General features: G+C 41.0%; 2 protein-coding genes across 2 annotated transcripts in view; both read right to left on the bottom strand.

The window, feature by feature from the left end:
- LOC125458862 (succinate--CoA ligase [ADP-forming] subunit beta, mitochondrial-like) overlaps positions 1-2,866 on the bottom strand; it is a 75,254-nt gene extending 72,388 nt beyond the window's left edge. Inside the window, exons 1-2 of the mRNA XM_048544622.2 lie at positions 2,763-2,866; positions 2,259-2,436 (exon numbers count right to left, since the gene is read on the bottom strand). Of these exons, the coding sequence (XP_048400579.1) occupies positions 2,259-2,436; positions 2,763-2,834 (250 nt within the window). The 5' untranslated portion in view covers positions 2,835-2,866. The remainder of the gene's footprint in view (positions 1-2,258; positions 2,437-2,762) is intronic.
- Positions 2,867-5,530: 2,664 nt separating this feature from the next.
- taf9 (TAF9 RNA polymerase II, TATA box binding protein (TBP)-associated factor) lies at positions 5,531-22,095 on the bottom strand. Its single transcript, XM_048544439.2, has 7 exons — positions 22,023-22,095; positions 17,155-17,236; positions 16,363-16,499; positions 16,143-16,277; positions 15,967-16,051; positions 13,137-13,250; positions 5,531-6,876 (listed from the first exon to the last, which is right to left on the bottom strand). The coding sequence occupies exons 1-7, from the start codon at positions 22,056-22,058 to the stop codon at positions 6,704-6,706; spliced, it is 762 nt and encodes a 253-aa protein (XP_048400396.1). The 5' UTR covers positions 22,059-22,095; the 3' UTR covers positions 5,531-6,703.

Raw genomic sequence — 22,095 nt, forward strand, 5'->3', positions numbered from 1 at the left:
TTTGAAATTAATGACCAGTCAACATGTAACTTAAGCACAATTGAGAGGGGAACACAACATTCAAGGTCAATGATATTCGGTTTCCACAGGATAAAACTGTTGATATTCAATACTGCAAGCATTAATTAATGCAACAACATTTAAATTACGATTATATTACAAAAAAATGAACTAAACTGCCAAAGATAATGCCTGCCACACCCAAGTCAAAAATGGTTCTGTTAATGTTTTTCTATTTTAAGTATGAGCTGCAAAGATTTCCTCTCTCTATATTCAAGATTGAACAACACGTGTGCATCTCTGTCTCTGCATACTTTACGTGAATCACAGCTGAGTGATCAATTCAGCTGTACTAGCATAATATCAGACCTTTATTCAGTGAAGACTCAAACTTTTGTCCTCCCAGAAAGCTCCAAATCAGCTCAATTATAAGACGGCTGGTACCTTAAATCACTAATACTTAGGAAAACTATTACACGCATTTAGGAGCTAATATTTAGAATAATTTGCTTGGTATGAACATCAGATGTCATAGAAAAAAATAAAGCGAACAGCAACAGTAAGCCAAACAGCCTTTTTCCATTGCTGATCTGCATGCTTGCACACTCATGCATTTTACAGCGTGCGTTGTACCATCCTCACTCAGGTTACAGGGAGTGCTCATGACACCATTTGACCAATTATGGCATCAAGGAACTCCGACGAAACTGGAGTAATTAGGAATTGGGAAAAGTCTCCACTGGTTGGAGACATATCTGGCACAAAGGAAGATCACTGGGGTTGCCGTGCATTAATCATCTCAGCCCTAGGCCATTACTGTAGGAGTACCTCACAGCAGCATTTTCTAGGGCCAACCAACTTCAGCTGTTTCATCAGTGATCGCCCCTCTGTCATAAGTTCAGTAGTATGGATGTTCACTGATGAGATGCCCAAAGACAGAAGGGCCAAATGGCCTAGTTCTGCTTCTGTTTTCTAGGATTGCACACTGTGCAGCACCATTCACATGCCCTCAGATACTGAAAAATTCTGTGTCCATATTCAGCAATTCCTGAATAACATCCAGATCAGTTTAATAAGTGATAAGTAACATACATGGTAAACGACTGTCAAGCAACGACTTTCTCCAACAAGAGAGAATCTAACCACCATCCATGACTTCTAATGGCATTACCATTCATGAATTCTCTCACTTTCAACATCCTGAAGATGGCTATTGACCAGAAACTGAACTGGACAGGATAATAAATAAAGAGTACAAGAGTAAATCAGAGGCTAGCAATTCTGCAGTAAATAACTCATTTCCAGTATTCTGAATGCTCATTCACAAGGCACAAATCAGGACTGTAACTGAATACTCTCTATGTGCCTAGATGAGTAAAGCTCCAACAGCACCCAAGAAGTTTGATACATCCATCTGTTTGATTGATATTCCAGTCACTTTTGACATCAGTCACTCCCTGCACAACAGTGGCAGAAGTCAGTACTAGCTACAAAACATAACGCAGTAACTCATCAAGGTTCCTCCAATAGCACCTTCAAATCCATAACTATTATTATCTAGAAAGACAAGGGCTAAACTACAACCTGCAAGCTGCCCTCCAAGTTAGTCACCATCCTGATTTGGAATTCTATCACGTGCTTTGACTGTCACAGATCAACATTCAGGAACTCCCTTCCTAATAGCACCGTAGGTGCGCCTTCTGACTGAGATCAACAGCAATACAAGACTGGACCGTCAAGTGTGACTGGTTCAATACAAAGTCAAGCTGTATCAATATTTGCTTCTTCATCTGTGAAGTAATGGATATCATGACGTGTATAATGAAACAGGCAAATCTCAATGGGCAATTTTAACACCATAAAATAAAGCTCCTTTGTTAGCTTGTCCCAATGATAATTGAACTTTCATGATCAACAGTGAACATAAATTGACATAAGGCTTTTCAGCTCTTCAGGTCTGTGCTGCTGTGTTGGCCCACTATCTAAAAACAGACAAAGACGTAGTTTTCGCTACCCGAAGAACAGGAAAGCAGAACATTCTAAAATAGTCTGCAATTATTTAGTTTGGGTTTTTCAAGTTCTGGACAATGAAGTCAGACTGTATTAGATTATCAAAATGGTAGGAACCACTTCTCACAATACTAGTTGTGCAGTCGGCATCAACTGTTTTTAAAGCACAAAAATCTTTGAAGTTAGTAGTACAATTAAATCTTTAACACATTGCTGATTTTCACATCAAATATTCTCAATCTGCATACCGATTGCTTTGGCAACTTTGAAGGCTTCATCAGCTGAACTGGCAACTTGTCCTTTTGGTATACTTATGCCTGCATCTTTCAACAAACCCATACTCAGATACTCATGAAGGGAGAGTTTTCTTCGTTGTTGCTGCTGCTGGATTTCGCTTCCAACTGGATTTAAGGATCCACCAAAAATCTAGAAACAGAAAACAAAGCTGATATAGTATTCTTCCCCCACAGTGACACTTTGCAATATAATATTTTAATCCGAAATTGGAAAACTCTGGAAATTCTCAACAGGTCTGGCAGCATCTGTGAAGAGAAATCAAAGGTAACGTTTCGAGTCCAGTCACACTTGTGGGGTGGGACTGGGATGGGGAAGGGAGGGGAGGGTGTGGGGAAGGGGGTAGGAAAATGAGCAAAGGGCCTGATCCGACCTCCCTGTCCGCCCACAAACACGGAGCGTTCCCCTCAGTAGACCGCTCCTTAGCGTGCACCTATCTCCCCCGGCTCGGTCCTTACCCTGGAAGCGGAGCGGGCCGCGGCCCTGCCGCTTGACCCCAGCGACAGGCGACAAAGGACAGAAGCCGCCATGACGGACCTGCCGAAGGATTCTGTGCGCAGGCGCGCCGCCAGCCCGTGGGAGCGGTGCGCAGGCGCGCCAATGTAAACCAACCTGAAAAGACCTCAAAGCCGGGAGAGTGCACTTACATAGAAATTTACCCCTTCAAACATCATTGCAAGATTACACGGAGAGATGTCTCCGGGGAGTTATCCGTTACTTAAAAGATGTTATTTATTAATCAAATGTTGTGGTGTTATTTGCCATGGGTATTCATTGCACACCTGACTGTGCCAAGTTCTGGAGTCAGGACACTGCTGCAGAATTCCTAGCCTCTAACCCTGTAAACGTATGGACATAGGAATGTGTGAGTGATAATAGGAACTGCAGATGCTGGAGAATCCAAGATGATAAAATGTGAGGCTGGATGAACACAGCAGGCCCAGCAGCATCTCAGGAGCACAAAAGCTGACGTTTCAGGCCTAGACCCTTCATCAGAGAGCTAGGACGTAGGAATCCAAGCTTGAATGTTGTCAGGTCTTGCTGCACATTGTTGTGTACTGCATCAGCACCTCAAATATCGTGAATGGTACTAAATAGAATGCAGTTATCTAAAAATGTCCTACCTCTGACGATATGCTGTAAGGAAAGTCATTAATGAAGCAGCAAAGATAGCATCTGCAGTTCCTATTATAAATGAAGCAGCAGAACATGGTTGAGCCCAGGGCACTACTCTGAGCAACTCATACAACAACTTCCTTGAACTGAAAAGGTTACCAACAACTTTCCATTTAGCAGAGTATAATTTCAACCAGCAATTATCCCAATTTCCACCGACTTCAATTTCACTAGAGTCTGTGATGATATTATCAAATGCTGTCTTGATGTCAACGGTGATTACTCGTACTTACTCTGAGTTCTGCTTTTTTGCCATTGTTGGCAACAAGACTAATGAGACAGAAATCCCCTTTGTAAGGCCACTTACTAGCACTGATAGTAATACCTTCTATCACCAAAATACCAATATTAGGTTGATGGAGGAATAATTAGCTAAGATTTCATAGAAACCCTAGTGTTGAAACCGGCCAACGAGCCCACATTGCCCCACTGAAGGTCATCCCACCCAGATCCAATCCCCTGGCCCTGCATTTTCCATGGCCAATTCACCTAACGTGCACACCTCTGGACTCTTATGGACAAATTAGCATTACCAATCCACCTACCCTGCACATCATTGGACTGTGGGAGAAAACCCACACAGACATAGTAAAAACATGCAAACTCAACACAGTCGCCTGAGGGTTGAATCGAGCCCAGGTCCCGACCACTGTGAGGTAGCAGGGCTAGCCACTGTGCCGACCCGACCAAACAGTGTTTCAGGACAGAATTTAACTCAACTCAGACAGGACTTGAACCCACAATCCCTGGCTGAGGAGGCCAGTGCCTTATCCATTAAGCCACCAGGACAGGTCATTTGAACTTTTTTGCAGATATTACTGGAGTTATGGTGTTCTAGGTTTGGAGCTGCAATAGGTAACCTGACAAAAGGCACAGTAGTCTTCAACATCATTGCCAGGATGTACAGAGTCCATAACCTTTGCGGTATCCTGCATTTATAGCTGTATCAAGTGGACTGAATTGAGTTAGCCAAAGATTGGTATCTGCAATACCAAGGGCCTCAGGAGGAAGTAATTTAGTAGGGGGACACTGGATGGAAGAGGGGGAGCCCTCTATTGACACAGTGGTTATGGTCCTACCTCTGGACCAGACGCCCAAGTTCAAGTCCCACCTGCTCTATAGGTCTATATCATCATATCTGGACAGGTTGATTAGAAAAATAGGTTAATAAAAAATTACAAGGAAGGGAGGCTCCTGTGGTGCAGTAATAGTGCCCTTAACTTTGAGCCATAGGCTTCAAGTCCTTTCTGCTCAAGGAGTGTATCATAAGATCTCTCTGGAGTTTAATCAAAATATCTACAAGGAAGATAACTCAACTTAGTTGAATAAGACTGCAAAATTTGAGTCTATTCCCTCATATCAACCAGGAAATGATACATTTTAAACTGATCAACAAATTCTTTGCACTAAGGGTGATGGGTATCTGGAAATCCATTGTCTGTACAACAAAACATTTCAATTCAAAGTCTTTTCAGAACCAATTGTGGAGGATTGTATTTTATCATGAGATTGGTCAAACAGCCTTCCTTATTTATTTATGCACAAATTCTAGAATTATATTTCATCGTATCAAAATAGCTGCATTTATAGTACTTCTCATTACCTCAGGACTCACCAAATGTGTTTTACCAAATGAGCCATGGCTAATGATCCACACACAAGACCAAGGAAGAGCTGTAATATCAGGGGCAGCCTCAATCCAAAAGGAGATCATATGTAAAAGCCAAAAGAACTGCGGATGCTGTTTGGCTCAAGCACATGGAAGTTTACTCAGTACCCTGGCTATTTTTACCTCAATGGTAATCACCAAGAAACAGATCAGCTGCTTCAGTGATGAGTTCCAAGTCACTATTAACAGTGCAGTGACCATGTCCTAAAACTAAACTTTTGACACAATCGATATGTTTTGAAAATGTAAGTAGATGTATGCATTTCAATCCCTCTTTTTTGTGGAAAGAAAACATCCTTCCTGATTCTAGGGTAATCAGTCATATTGGTTTGGTGAAGAAGTCGTCATAACTTTATCTAAATAAGAGGAAAGATAGCTAAGTAAAGAAGTGTGAAAATGCCAACTGGCAATTTCTGATTTATTAGTTCTCAAACATTGTTTGAGGCATAATGCTGTACTCTGCACTTAGTCACACTTCACAGTGATGAGGGGAAAGACTGCTGCTCTAATTCAAACAATAAATATTGGGATGGAAGGAGAGTGTAAAATCATTATTTTTGGAATCTAAGTTAACTGAAAATAGTTGATATGTCAAAATATTTTCCAAACTTAACTATACAAGAACAAGTACTGTAATACATTGTACTTAAACTGTGGAACAATTTTAACTATGAGGGTGAAACAATATGAAAACTGAAGAAATCCAGTACAGCACTATTACCCAGTAAACGGTTAATGTTTGCAATTATCTTACAGAGCTCAAGTTTCTTTGTAGAGTATACATTATTAAAGAGCACAAATCTAAGGTACTTTTGAAAAAGCTGTCAAAAATAATTGTTTTATGAAACTCAGCTAATAACAAAACCCCAAAAGAGGACCCAACTGCAAAGAAGCCAGTTTATCCAATACGTACAACTAGCACTTGTTTCAGAAAAACCTGATCCATTATACAAAAATGTCTTAAAATACAGGCATTTTTACGAATAATTCTATAAAACAGCACAAAAATGCAAACAATTTTGGGTTTGTTATTTGGAGTGAATTTGACACAACACTGGCAATTTCTAAATGCTTAAGAAACAAAAGCAGAAATAAATTACATATATCAATCGGTGGGAGAAACTGAATGCAAATATAACATATGCAGAAATCACAGTCCTTAAGTAACTCAAATAATGTGCATTCTTCAAACTAAAAGGATTTACCAAAGTACAGAAAACATCTTGAAAATCAACTTAGAAAAAGGCACCTGACATGTAGGGATACCATGCAGATGACTTTTTAAAGAACTAAAATGGCACATTTACTTAACACAAACACAAAACATTGCTTACACCTCACACTCCAAATTCTCAAGTGGCCATACAAACCATATGCACTTTTACATATTTGCTTCACAATGCTGGATTTACAGCTTCGCCTGTCCAATCTGGATGACTTGCAAACAATGCCAAACTGGTATTGACAGATGTTCATCATTCATATCACAAAGTGTCAACATATATAATTTATTCTAAAAAGAATAGTGATTCAAAATGATGGTCAGATCCACTTTTAGGAAGCATCATAATCATCATCATCGTCATGTTTCCGTTTCAATGGATTTGCTTCATTGTTACTTCCTGAGGCTGAGACCATGTTAGTTGTGATAAGGATATTTTTTGAGCCAATCAGAGATGGATTGATCAAAACATTTTGAACTGAAGTTGTTGAGGAGATTCCTGTAGCTGCAAGAAAAAACATGCAAAATTGTTTAGAAATTAAGTCCAAAAGGACACAGATATTGTAAACAATTGCTAGCAAACTTTAAAACAACAACAATTCAATTGTACATTAACACACATAATTAAATAAAAAATAAAGTTAGTCCTCTTGGCCCAAAAGGAAATCTCGCTCTCAAAGTCAGACATTTCCATTTCAAATTGTCGCTTTTTAGATGCTACAGCTTTACATTAAAAATGATGCGGAGGTGCCAGTGTTGGACTGGGGTCGACAGGTCAGAAATCACACAACACCAGGTTATAGTGTTTTCAAATAAACCTGTTGTACTATAACCTGGTGTCCTGTGATTTTTGACCTTACTTTAAAAAGTATTATTTTAAGGTATATTCTGACTTACTAACCAAAAGGAAGAAAGAAAAGGCAAAGACAGGAAGATGAAATAAAAGCCAAAAGTAGATTCAGTTATATGCCATTATTATGACCAAACATCCCAAAGCACTTTATAGCCAATGAGGTCTTTTTGAATCACAGTCAAGCCTGTACAGGTTGTCACATCTAAACGAGCAGTCTCAGGACAAAGTCTTCACCAGACCGCGGGAAGCTGCGCGCCCAGGGGCAGTGGAGTTTTTAAATCATTCATTTAACGCCTGTGTGGTTGTGCATCAACCTGTGCATATGCATGTACTGTTCACAGCAAATATAATGATCAAGAACAGAAATGAACGATAAAGATTGAGTCAATGCATCCTGGCAGTTAAACCACTCCTTTCTCAACTCCTGTCACCTTCTACCGATTCATACAAAGACATTTGTGTGAACTACAGATGGTAGTCAGGAACAAAAACAGAAGTTGCTAGAAAACCTCAGCAAGCCTAGCAGCATCTGTGAATAAAAATCAGAGTTAACGTTTTGACCCTTCCTTAGAACCCTCCCGTTCACAGGGACGGCCACCGAACCTGAAACGTTAACTCTGATTTTTGTCCACAGACGCTGCCAGACCTGCTTTTCCAGCAACTTCTGCTTTTGTTGCAGCTTGATTTCTCACCATATTTCAGTCTTTCTTCAATAAGGTTCTCTTGCATCACATGCACTGCCATTATCTCTTCCTCTCAACGGAAACTTCTTGGCTCCAATCAAGTTATCAAATCTGTGGCCAACCATATGCAAATATTGATACAAATTCAGGCTGCAACTCTGGTTGCATCATTTTCATTAACTCTGGCTTCTTCATTTTAACTTGCACCCTACAGTACCATGAGCACAATTGTTTCTTTTGTCGTTAATTCACAACTGGTGCATCTTAGTCAACATTTATCCAGCCATCTGAAGCATCCTATCTCAAATCTTGAGTCACCTTAAGCACTTCAGGGCTGAATATATTGTTGCCACACCCCAACAACTCAAGAATAGTTGATGCCTGATAATACTTGGAGAACTTGAGTATGGCTGAAAACGAGACATATTTTGTTGTAAATTTTCATCTTCCACTCATCAAGACCATTTGCAAGAATACCAATTCAAGGGAAGAGAGCAGCACGAGCAGAGTGTTAATTGGTGGCAACGCAATTAGTACAGACATTGTCATTAGCACTGATTGACTTAACAGCCAGGCATTGTTTAAATTTCAAACCAAGCAGGTAGATTCTGATCTGTAGGGCTCTTCTGGTAGAGTGGAAGTGTCCCAACCTGCCATCCAAGGGACCAGGTTCTAGTCCCACCCACTCCAGAGATGCATCATGACATCACTGAACAGGTTAATTATAAATTATCGACACTGTTTAGTCAGTAAATTTCCTTGAAAAAATGAACCAGTGAATGGCTGTTCCCCGTTTTTCTTTTGAGTTGAAACAGGTGCAGTGCCCTTGAATTGGTATTTTTCTGAATTGTCCTAATAAATGCAAGATGAAAATATTTGACAAAATGTGCCTTCCTTCAAAACTCTGTCAAGACAGTCTGAATATTACAAAATCGATGTCCTGTGCCACATCAGGACTGTCCTCAGATACAAAGGCTGACCACAGATTGTACCATCTCTTCTTCTTGCAATGTAATTACGGCAGCAGTCAGTTTGCAAGAGGCAAGTTCCCACAAACTGGAATTGTTTTCATGACAACAAGTAATATTACAAAAATTATCAACAAGGATAAAAAGTGGCCAGGACATGAGAATCAACTGCTGTCATCTTCAAAAAAGTGCCAAAGGTCTTTTAATGTCCTGAGAGGATAGACAGCATTTCAGCTTCACGTCACATTCAAAACTCAGCAGCTCAGTAACCCATCAACACTACACTGGAATGTATGCCTTGATATTCTGCGCTCAAAATTCTTTAGTGATACCTGAACCAGGAATGTTTTGACTTAGAAGCAAGAATACTACCGACTGAACCATGGCTGACAGGGCTTTTTTTTTGGGAGTCAACTGTTCATTGATCTGAACACAGCAATCATTAAAGAAACATCAAGTTACGTTATTGCAATAGGAAGCAGCCCAAAGTTACATTTAATGTTATGGACAACACTATATCCATCTAGCACTGTGTCAGTTGATCTACACAGTAAATAACCTGTACAATAAGTGCAAATGACAGAGCTGAAGGATTCGCAAGACTCTTCAGCAAGAGTGGATGACCCATCTCGGCCTCCTCCATTAGCCCCTAACATAGATACCAAACTTCAGCCAATTCAATGCATTCCACGAGATATCAGGAAACGGTTTAAGGGCTAGATACTGGTTATGGGCCCTGACAAATTCTGGCAGTAGTGCTGAAGACTTGTGCTCTAGAACTTGCCAAATCCGTAGCCAAGTTGTTCCAGTACATCCACAACATTGCATCTATCTGACAATGTGGAAAATTGCCTACGTATGTCCTGTACTAAAAAACTGACCAACTACAGCCCCATCAATCTACTCATAATCATCAGTAAAGTGATGGAAGGCATCATCAAAATATTATCAAGCAGTACCCGCTCAGTGATGCCCAGTTCGGATTCCGCCAGGTCCACTCATCGGCTTCTGACCCACTTACAACCTTGATTCAAACTTGGACAAAAGAGGTGAATTCAAGGTGTGTGGTGAGAATGACTGCTCTTGACAAAGTGTGGCATCAAGGTGCGCTGGCAAAACTGGAGTCAATGATAACTGGGGGAAATCCCTCCACTCGTTACAATCATAGCCTGACCTAAAGGAAGATGTTTGTTGTCACTGCAGGTCAGTCGTCCCAGCTCCAAGTCATCCCTGCAGGGGCTCCTCGGGGTAGTGTCCTAGACCCAACTGTCATCAGCTGCCTCATCAAGGACCTGCTGTCCATCATAAGTTCAGAGATAGGGATGTTCATTGATGATTGCACAATGTTCAGCAACATTCATGACTCCTCAAATATTGAAGGAGTCCATGTCTAAATGCAGCAGAACCTGGACAAATATTCAGGCTTGAGCTGAAAAACGGCAAGTAACATTTGCACCACAGTGTAAGGCAAGAGCCTTCTCTAATAAAAGAGAGTAACTGTTGTCCCTTCACATCCAATAATGTTATCGTTCCCAGTACCATTCTATCAAAATCCTAGCAGTTATCGTTGACAAGAAACTCAACTGAACTAGCCATATACATACTGTAGCAAAAACAGGTCAGAGACTAGGTATACAGCAGGTAACTCACGTCTTGACATGCCAAAGCCTGCCCACTATTCAAAGGCACAAGTCAGGAGAGTGATGGAATACTCTTCACTTGCTTAGAGGAGTGCAACTCCAACAACACGCAAGAAGCTTCATGCCATTCAGAACAAAGCAGTCCAATTGACTGGCAGTACATCCGCAAAATAACCGCCTCCATCTTGAATTCTCAGTGGCAGCAGTGTGTACTATTTACAAGGTGCACTGCAGATATTCACCAAAGCTCCTTAGACAGCACCTTCCAAATCCATTACCACTTCTATCTATAAGGACAAGTATATACATGTATATATGCATGGGAACACTACCGCTATCTGCAAGTTCCCCTCCAAGCCACTCACCATCCTGACTTTGAAATATTGCTGAACTTCCAGTGTCACTGGATCAAAATCCTGAACTCACTCTCTAACTGTACTGTAGATGCACCTACAGCACACAAATTGCTGTGGCTCAAGATGATAGCTCACCAACACCAAGATCTACATCCCAAAAATTAATGTTAAAAAAGATCTGAAGTCAAATAATTCCAGTTATCTAATCCTCTGCTACCTTCCTTTTCCTACACTAAGCCTTTCAACGAAGTTAACTGGCACAATGTCAGATGTAGGTTGATCTATCAGCAAAACCGCAATTGCTCTTGTTGGAGTACAGTAGAGTTTCCTTTCAAAACAGTGCAGAACAGTCAGCATGTTTGGAAATCATGTTTCATCATAACTGACAATCTATTTTTGAAAAAAATGCCTCAACACTGCGAACTGTGAACACTGCAGTTGTAACTTTATCTTTGGCCATATCCGCTTGTTCATTCCTGAGACAATGCTGCACTCCCTGAGTACAGAATCTAAGCATCACAGCATGCCATACACGCAGCCCATTAACTTAAGGGGTACACAGGTACACTCAACTAATGTCAGCCTGCAGAGACTTATGAATAAACAAAATTCTTGCTAAGAACAGAAACAACCAGATAACATGCGAATATTACTACACGCTGAACAAATTGGTATACTGTCGAAATTGGGAGGGCGAAAGAATGAGGACTGGGACAGAGAAGAGGCAGCGACCTCAGGGATCACATTCCAAGACAAATATATTGCATCCGTGCTACTGAAATACAATATATCAACACTACACATTATCTTTCCCAGAATGAAAGTCAGAAAGCTAATCTAATTATTGATTTAATTTATTTTTCATTCTTTGGATTTAGGCATCACTGTCAAAAGTGTGTTTATTATCCATCCTCCCATTTGGGGAGGCTGTGGCTTTAGTGGTATTATCGCTGGACTGTTAATCTGGAGATCCAGGTAATGTTCTGAGAACCTGGGTCCAAATTCCACCAGCTCAATGAAAAGTTTGGAATTAAGAGTCTAGTGATGACCATGAGTCCATTGCCGATTGTTGGAAAAAACTCTCTGGTTCATCAATGTCCTTAAGGGAAGGAAAGTGCTGTCCTTACCTGGTCTAGCCTACATGTGACTCCAAACCCACAGCAATGTGACTGACCCTTAACTACTCTCTGGGCAATTAGGGATGGGCAATAAATGTTGCCTAGCCATCGACGCCTCATTCCATGAATGAATTAATAAGTTGTGCTGGGAACATAATGCAACCATATAGTTTGGTGATACAAGTTAAGGGTAATTATTAGTTAACTAGTATGCAACAATACAGAAGTTATCACTTTATCTAGGGCCAGTTAATAAGACGTTAAGACAGTTAATTAATTCAATTATATAATTTAACTTGTTGCAACATGAATTCTCAACTTTTGCATCATTAAGCTAATGCTGTACCAATTGGGACACTGTACCCCTTTAAACATATTTATTGGTTTCACCAAAAGAACTGCAGATGCTGTAAATCAGAGACAAAAATAGAAATTGCAGGAAAAGTTCATCAAGTCTGGCAGCATCTGTGGAGAGAAATCAGAGTTAACGTTTCAGATTGAATAATGTTCTTCAGAACTTCACTTGACCTGAAGTGTTAACTCTGATTTCTGTCCACAGATGCTGCCAGACCTGTTCAGCTTATCTACCAATTTCTATTTTTGTCTCTTTATTGGTTTCACTAAATACTTAAAAGAGCCAGTGTTAAGACTGAACCATCGCTCTAGCCCATCTTCGCTGCCACTTCAATGATGAAGGAATGTGTAGCAAAAGATGCACCACTCTTCACAACAAGTTAAATTAACAGAACTGCCTGTTCAGGTACTTTTGGAAGAAGAGCTCGAGGGGACTTGGCCTCACCCTCTACAGAAATACTTGCATGACAGGTTACCTGGTCAAATGTTAATTGTTGCACGTAGTACTTTGCTTGCGCAAAGGCTGTGTGAAGTAGAGTATCTGTATTGAAGAAAATCTCCAGTTGATTCAAGATAGTTTTTAAGATCCTTGCAATATCAATGACAGGATATAAATAGATTTTCTTTATAATATCATGACTGGGTGGAAACAGTAAAGGTAAAAGCCACATGGTCCACTTGCCCCATTTCAAAGATGAACAGAAACTCTCATTTCAAGTGCTGAACATGTTTTAATGCAGGACCAAGTTATTAATTAATTCACTGTTCCATAAATCACAAGCTTACAGTTTACCTGGTTTAACATTAGTTTGTGAGGAAGGGATCTGCACTGTAAATCTCTGTCCAGCTAATGAAACAGGTGTTCCAACTTTTGCAGTAACAGCCACCGTTTGCGATGAAGGAGTACCTATAAATGCAAATTGCAACATGAATTCCAAAAACTTTCAACTGACCATGGAAAACTAATCAAAAATCCCCACAACATTAACAGACTACAACAGAGACCACAAACTTTGAAATCGCAAGGAAATCTGCAATTAATAGCTACACGCTGTTTTATCAATAATTATTCATTTCCTGGTGGAATTGATGGTGTTCAGTTTTACCTCCTCAATTGTTGTTCTTATTTGTTTGATAAACTCAGACAGAAAAAGAATTTTTCCCCCACTTATGGTCCACACAATCTGCTTCCAAAAGACCTTAAAAGCAACCAGCGTTGTTAGGAATGGAACGTCATGCAGATAAAACTAAATTTAGTGGAACTAAATATTGATGACAGTATAAATTAAAATAGATTCAACCACAATAGCAATTTCATTCTGTGAAAAGTCTTCCCCCGTCCCACCACCCCGCATTCCACATGGAGACAGCACAAATAGAAAGATGCTTAAATGGGTAGGGTTAAGATTACAAATACATTTGAGGACGCGAAGCTGAATGCCATCAATCCCATCAGGAAATGAATATTTATTGATAAAAACCAAAATTTAGAACATTCATGAGTCGGAGCTGAAGTTAATGCTTCAAATATTATTGTAATGATTGATAAATCTATGAAAATACAACGTTCCAGCGCAGGAGGCTAGTTGACCCATTGAGTCCATGCCATCATCAGTCAAGTAATCCAGTCAGTCCCATTCCCTCACTCTATCCCTATGTTTCTCCAAATTTATTTCTCTCATTTACCTACCAATTTCCATTTGAAATTATTCATCACAAACACCTAAACTGGAAAGCTGCAAACCTCTTCAATGCTCTCTCCATCTGTTGGTCCTTAGCGTCCTTAAATCACATTTATTTTATTACAACTTCATACTTCCATTCATATTGATGAAGTGGGTTTAATTTATATAGAGATTAGTATTTTTGGAATTTGGATTTCAAAACATATGCTGGGATGTGTTGGTTGCTTCTGCAAAAGGCTTTTGTTCTTAAAAAAAGGTCAGAGATCCTTCTGGAAGACTGCTTCTAACCTATCATTTTGTCAGAAAACAGATGACTGTGGAGATGTTCACATGCTGGATTTATGACAGATGGAGTAAATGCAAAAGGCCCAATAACTTCACTTCCAATTCAGAAGAATTTAGAATGAATTTTTTTTTAAATTTAGTTCAGAACAGGGTTTGTGGTTTTGCTCAGAAGACAGCAGTATTGAATAGAAAGTTTAGCTTCTCTGCTCAGAGAAGGATGCAGGACTGTTCAGGAGTACATTACTTCAGTTAAATGATTTAATTTGTGAGACTTGCAAACCATGGGAGTTTGGTTAGAAATTTGCACATTATTAAAACTGAGAAAATGTGGACAATCAGATTTGTGGAAAAGATCACATCGACAGGTTTGGAAGAATTCAGTAAATTGTCTTAACAATACTAGGTCAAGAACTTGTCAGGAGCCAGCCAAATAGAAGCCTAAAGATTTGAAATACGGGTGTAATTTATTTGTGATGGACAGTGATGGGAAATCATTAGAAACATTGTTTTGCAATATTTTGGATATTGTCTATATTAAGGACAGTTTGCAAAGTTAGTTTTTGATTTCTTGTATAATCATATTGGTCTGTTGCCATAAGTAAATCTATAGCCTGTGAATATGACTCAGTGATTAATCAGTGCTAACTAATGAAACAAAATAAGTTCAAGGAGGTTGGGCTTGTAATCATTGAAATTCAGAAGAACGTGAGGAGGTTTTATTGAAATATAAAGGATGCTTAGGGGGTTTGACAGAGCAGATACAGAGAGGTTGTTTCCCCTTGTGGAACAGTCAATAACCAGAGGGTATAACCACAGAGCAAGGAGTCATCCATTTAAGACAAAGATGAGAAGGAATTTCCTCTCTCAAACAGTAGCAAATCTGTGGAATTCTTTACCACAGAGGGTGTCAAGGGTGAAATAGGTAGATTTGTACATCGGTAGGGGATCAGAGTCATGAGGAAAAGGCAGCAAAATGAGTTGAGAATTATCAGATCAGCCATGATATCAATGAATGCCAGACCCAAATGGCCTACATCTGGTTCTGTGTTTCATGCCTATCAGGCCGGATTTCATTCTGGGATCTGACTTGTCTTGTAATACCATCAATGGAATCATAACACAAGTAGCTCAATAGCAAGTAACATAACTCCTTAATCCTCCAAGGCTGTCCATCAGTTACAAGAAACAAGTCAGGAGGAGTGTGATGGAATACTCTCAACTTGCTTAAAGGACAGTTCTACAACTCAGGGTGCTCAATGTCATCCACAGTCACTAACATTTCGAAGAATAAGGGCAGCAGGTACATGGGAATATTATCACTTGCATGTCCCTCTCCAAGCTATTCATCATTCTGAGTTGGAAATATATCACTTCTTTTTGAAGCATTAGTCAAAATCCTGGGAGTCCCTCGCGAACACCAAGTAGGCTCCCCTACATGAAATGGACTGCAATGGCTCAAAAAAGCACTACCTTCTCAAGACAATTCAAGATGGGTAATAAATGCTAGCTTAGCCACCAATACGCACCTCGCCTGAATGAATGTCAAAGTGTGGCAAATGTAATAGCCATTCAGGCTTGGGCAAGGACTACTGCAGTATCATACAATTAATAGCAGTAAAGCAGGTTTGATGCAAATACTAATTTGCAACTTACCTAATGTTGGGGTGCTAGGCCGACTGGTAACACATGTGCCAACGCTGAGCCTTGGTACAGTTATCCTTCCAGTGGATGATGTCACCTTTAAGTTGAGAATGCAAAAAAATTAAACAGATAAAGTCTGATTTCTAAAGTTATATCAGCATCAAATCTGATAATAGCATAAAACACACCTTTTTATGAAGCGACTTCAACTTGTAGTTTGGAGCTGTTAGACAATATCTGTCTGGCGGCAGTCTGGGCCCAGCATATGGTTTAATCAGTGGCAATGGGTTCTGATTCTTCTGACGTGCAATCTCCAGCAGAAACTACAGTGAGGTAATGAACATTTTTAAAAACTATATTTTAACTTAGCATTTATCACAAATAGAAACGTTTCTGAGCAATACTTACATCTCTAGGGGGAGGGGATGTAAAAGAATGGTCCATTCGGCACTGAATAGCCAGTCTGACATCATCTGCATCAACACTTGCTTTTTTAGCATGGCTTGAATATATTTTTGCATCCTCCAGTATTGTGGTAACATATCCTGAAAGGTAAGAGAATAATCAAGAGACCTTTGTTGCCAAAGTTATTTATTAGAATAGTGCCCATTGCAACTCATAGCAGCGAATTTAACACAAAGGTGGATGGGAGATATAAAATAAGAGACAATCTGACGGCCTCCAATTTTAACAAAGACAGCTTGGGAGCTGGCAAATCACCCTCCTTCAGGAAGCAAAGCTGTCACAAAAGGAGACTGTAGGCCTACAGTTTAAGTGAAATTTAATTGTAAAGTGTCTGCAACTATTGAAAAACCAAAATATCTGCAAACCTTGGAAGACAAAGAGAAAACAGAACTTTGCCGTACTGCATTATTTGTAAGCCTGGAGTGCTTTCCCTGGCTCACCAGGTTTTTTAAGCACAACATAATGGGCAGCTATACTTTGCTGCTTCCTACAACCTCCAAACAGTCCTTCACTGCTCTATCAAACATACCCAAGATCCACTATCTGGGTGCTTTCCAACCAGACTTTCAATGAATCGATCAATCTGGCTGGTTGTTGGAGAAGAACATGCAGGGACAAAAAGACCTAATTTGTAGGACTTGCAAGAAAGCCATACAAATGGGCTTCCCATCTGAAGTGCACTCCCCTATTTTCTTCCACCTCTAAGCTATTGTCAGGCCCCACAGGTTTACTTACGGTAAGTAAACTCCAACATTTGATTAATAACTCGTGGTTCATATTCCGTGACACCCATGTCCTTTAGAATCTGCGCCATGACCTGTTAAAACATGAAACAAAATGAAGGAAAAAATTTCTCTGTACAACAATTATTTCAAAAGGAATTCAACTAACCCTTCACATCACCCTACAGATAAGATCAATAGGTGGTCACGGTCAGTGAAATTATTGTATTGTATGTCTTTTTCTCTTTCTACTAAAATTAGAACTCTCCTCGCCAAACTCTGGACATAGTTGTTTTTCTATCTCCCTCATATCAAAATCTACATTACCTGCAAACTAACATGGGCCAAGCTACTCACTTGTCAGTTTTCACAATGCTATGGCAATTCCACTAATCGTCTAACATTAATAAGGTATAGGCCAGACAACATGAGGAGATAGCTGGGCTGGAAAGTCTGTGGTAATTCGAATGTCGAATGTCTAATGTCTATTATTCCACATTCATGGTATGTTTAACAGTGGATTGAAATGATCATTATGTTCCATCACAAAATGGCTATAAATACTACTTTCCAAAAGTACACTATTTCAAATTAAATCAGGGAAATGGTGAATTGCTCATTTTATGAATGTGCAGTTTACTTTGCTTCCAGGCACAAGTCAAGCTCTTTTATTATGCAGTCAATCAACCAAAAACCTACACTGTCTCAATTACTACCTTCAAACAAATGAATATTTACATACTAATAGACTCATTGTTCACACAATCATAGCAGAAAAATCTTCTGCTTTTTAGGAAGAGTACAACACATGTCTTTAAATTTTGCACAAGATTATAGAAATGAAACTAAGGTTGAAACTGTGATTGGTGTACCTGGTACACTCAATAAAAATGCAGACAGACCTAAGAGGCTGAAAGGCTAACAAACCAAATGGGACATAGAATTTAAACCCTATTTCCAGTCAAGCAAACATTTGAAGTGAAATAGTTAAAGAATGCTCAACTTTTGTGGCAGAAGAAACGTAAAAGAGGTTAAACAGAAGAGACATTTCTAGTACTATTTTGAAGTTCAAATATTGAGGGTCATCCTTAAAATAATAAAACAAGATGAATGCTTCATTTGCTCAACTATTTCTCTTGCCACTTCCACACAACAAGTGATATTCCTGGGACTTATCATCCAGCCCCACACTTTGTCTTCCTGTGACTTAATACATCATTCACAGTAGCAGTGATCAATATGCCCCTTCATCGCAACAGGTCACTTGCAAAGATTTTAATAATATATTTGGTTTAAAATTCCCTAAACAATTCAGGATCTATCTGAAACAAAATCAGAAGTTGCAGGAAAAGTTCAGCAAGTCTGGCAGCATCTGTGAAGAGAAATGGGAGTTAACGTTTTGGGTCGTGATCCTTCCTCAGAACTGATGGACAGCAAGGAAAATGCCAGTTTATATGCAGAAGATTGGGTGAGGGGAGAAGGTCAGGAGTACATGATGTGTGGGGATAGAGCCCAAATACAGGGAACGGTTGGACAAAGGAGTGGATAACGATCTGGCTAGGAGGGTGAGTAGCTGTTAATGGAGGCCATAGTGTGTAATGGCTGGCTGGCTACATGATAACAAGGCCTGGTGTGTGGGATAGGGAGCTAGGTCATGGGAGAGTTCAGGCCCTAAAATTATTGAACTCGATATTGAGTCCAGAGGGCTACAGGTTCCCAATGTGGAAAATAAGGTGTTGTTCTTCCAGCTTGCATTGAGCAAGCCAGAGACAGAGATGATGGCCAGGGAACAGGGTGGTGTGTTAAAATGGCAGGCAACTGGAAGCTAAGGGTCATTTTTGTGAGCAGAACATAGTTTTACTGTGAAGTGGTTACCCAGTCTACACGTTGTTTCCCCAACATACAGGAAGACACATTATGAGCAGCGAATGCAGTAGGCTAGATTGTGGGAAGTGCAGATAAAGGGCTGCTTCACCTGGAAAGTATGTTTGGGCCCTTGGATACCAAGTAGGGAGGGGGGACATGGGCATGTGTTACACCTTTGGCAATTGCAGGGGAAGGTGCCGTGGGGCTATTTTTTAAGGGAGGGGGCTGTAGTGTGTTGGTAGTAAAGGAAGGAAGGAAGTACGGTGTTGGAAGGAAGAGAGGACCAGGGCGTCCCAGAGGTAACAGTCCTTCAGAATGCAGGCAAGGAAAGGGAAGGGAATATGCATCTGGTGGTGGCATCTCACTGGAGTGAGTGGAAATGACAACTGATGACCTTCCAGATGTGGATGTTGATAGGATTGTAGGTAAGGACAAGAGGAGCTCTTTCACTGTTGCAGGACGGAGGAGAGGGGGTGAGGGTGTAGGCATAGGAGATGGGTCGGACATGGTTGAGGGCCCTGTCAACAATGGTGCTGGGAGTCCTCAGCTGAGGAAGAAGGTGGACATTTCAAAGGCACCCTTGACGAAGCTGGCCTCAATGGAACACGTGCGACAGAGCCGAAGGAACTGGAAGAATGGAATGCAGTCTTTATAGGAAGCAGTGTGCGACAATGTATCGGCCAGGTAGCTGTGGGAGTTGGTGAGTTTATAGTGGATATTAGAGGCCAGTCTATCTCCAGAAATGGAAACAGAGATGTTGAGGAAGGGTAGGGAGGAGTCAGAAATAGACCAGGTGAAAGGGAGGGCAGCGTTGGAATTAGAAGCCAAATCAATGAACTTTTCGAAATCCAGATGACAGAGGGAAGCAGCACTGATAACATCATTGACATTTGGAGAAAAAGTTGTAAGTGGGGGCCGGAATAGGAGTGGAACAAGGAATGTTCCATTAACCCCACAGAGAGACAGGAATGACTCCGGCCCATGCAGGTACTCATGGCCACCCCTCTGACTTGCAGAAAATGACAGGTTGTTGAGGGTGTGAACGAGCTCACCTGAGTGGAGGAAGGTGGTGGTGGATGGGGACGGTTCAAGCCTTTGCTCCAGGAAGAAACAGAGAGCCCTGACGCCGTCCTGGTGAGGGATGGACATGTATAGGGATTGCACTTCCACAGTAAATAGGTGGCAGTTGGAGCCTGAAAACTGGAAATTACGAAACTGGTGTAAAGCACCAGAGAAACCGCTCATGTAGGTAGGTATCAGAACAGAGGAGAAAAGACTGAATCAAGGTACTTAAAGATAAGCTCTGTGGGGCAAGAGCAGGTTGGAACACTGGGAATGCCTGGGCAGTCCTGTTTGTGGATTTTCAGAAAGAGATAGACTTCTGGCCCTGCACAGCTTGCTTCTATCAGCTTGGTGGGAGGGAGCAGACCATCAGAGAAATGAAGTCAGTGACTGTAGTTGATACAATGGCCTTCAGTGGAGTCATGGTCCAGGGGAGATAGAAGGAGGTATCTGAGAGCTAGCGCTCAACCTCTGAAACGTAGAGGTCAGGACGCCAGATGACAACAGCAACACCCTTATCTACAGACTTAATAACAAAGTCAGGGTTGGGTGTAATCAAAAGGAGTGCAGTCAGTTTGGAGGGAAATAGGTTGGACCGGGTGAGGGATCAAAGAAATTGAGGCAACCAATGTCATGTCGACAGTTGTCAATGAACAGATCGAGTAAAGGTAAAAGGCCAGAGTGAGAAGTCCAAATGGAGTGAGATTGTTGGAGTTGGGGACAAGACACACGTTTGTCCAAAGAAATGGGTGCCGAGGCAAAGTTGACAAAAGAAGAGTTCGAAACATATCGTGCCTGAAATTCACTAAGGTAAGGACACAGAGAGATAAAGCTGAGGCCTTTGCTGAACACAGAACATACAGCATCGGAGAGCGGAAGGTGAGGAGGGATGATGAATGTGACAGGTGGGGTTGGAGGGAGGAAATGGAAGTTCCAGAGGGCCATGGGTATCTCTTGAGTCGTTGCATCTTGTGGGTATTGATGCTTGAAAGGACAAGAAAAAGTTTCTTGTTAGCATGGCACAAGAGCCAGAGGATGAAGTGGAACTGCAGAGTCATGTGGCCCTGAGGCAGAGCTTCCAGTGGTCTGCCATTTCAACACAGCACCAAGTTCCCTGACCAACATTTCTGTCTCAGGCCTGCCTAAATGCAGCTCAGCACAATCTGCAAGAACATAGTTTTGTTTTCCACTTGAAGACTCTGGAACCTTCAGGACTCAATAACAAATTTAATAATTTTTAAAGCATGAACATCTTGCTGGGGTGGACATGGACTGCTTCCAGCACAGCCAGTCCATTTTCATCCACTCATGGTGCTGAATACCAGCTTTTCTTCTCTTCCTTGGTAACAAAGTGTGGAGCTGGATGAACACAGCAGGCCAAGCAGCATCTTAGGAGCACAAAATCCAGCTCCACACTTTTTGTTACCTCGGATTCTCCAGCATCTGCAGTTCCCATTATCTCTTTCTTCTATTCCTTTCCCCGGTTTACTGGGGATAAGGGTTTTTTCAGGTTTGACCAGTGAGATTCCACAGGGATCGGCAAGGGGGTGGCAGCAGTTAACCATAAATGTTAACGACTTGGAGGGTGGAAGGAAGCAAATGTCCTGTAGCCAAATTTGCAGATGACACAAAAGTACTGCAGATGGAACAGCAGGTTGCAAGAGGGATACAAATGATTCACAAGTATTGATAATGTGAAGTACGTGGGCAAGAAGTTGCCAGTGGAGTTGTAAAATGGTAAATGGGAAGAGGACACAAAGAATAGAATATTATTTAAATGGTAAAAACTTGCTGAAAGCTGCAGCACAGAGAGTCTTACGGCTACTTGTACGTGAAACACAGAAAGCAGCACAATTTCTCTTTCTCAGTCCCTTCCACTCCGCGTTCCCCTCACCGCCTTGCCGCTCTCCCTGTTTCTATTCCTATTCCTACCACCACCATGCCTCTATCTACCTGCGCATCCCTAGGAACACTCTTCGCCGCCGCCATCTTCCGCTCCTCGGCGCTACGGCCCACCGCTGTGACG

Source organism: Stegostoma tigrinum, chromosome 15, assembly GCF_030684315.1.
Source record: "Stegostoma tigrinum isolate sSteTig4 chromosome 15, sSteTig4.hap1, whole genome shotgun sequence".
Classification (NCBI taxonomy): Eukaryota; Metazoa; Chordata; class Chondrichthyes; order Orectolobiformes; family Stegostomatidae; genus Stegostoma; species Stegostoma tigrinum.

Bases quoted from the DNA above. Each gene is read 5' to 3' on its own strand.
- taf9 (XM_048544439.2), bottom strand. From the start codon at position 22,058: ATGGCGGCGGCGAAGAGTGTTCCTAGGGATGCGCAG. The intron at 17,237-22,022 runs GTAGATAGAGGC...ATGTTTTAACAG, and splicing joins GTGTTCCTAGGGATGCGCAG to GTCATGGCGCAGATTCTAAA. The intron at 16,052-16,142 runs GTGTGTTTTATG...CTCAACTTAAAG, and splicing joins TGAAGTCGCTTCATAAAAAG to GTGACATCATCCACTGGAAG.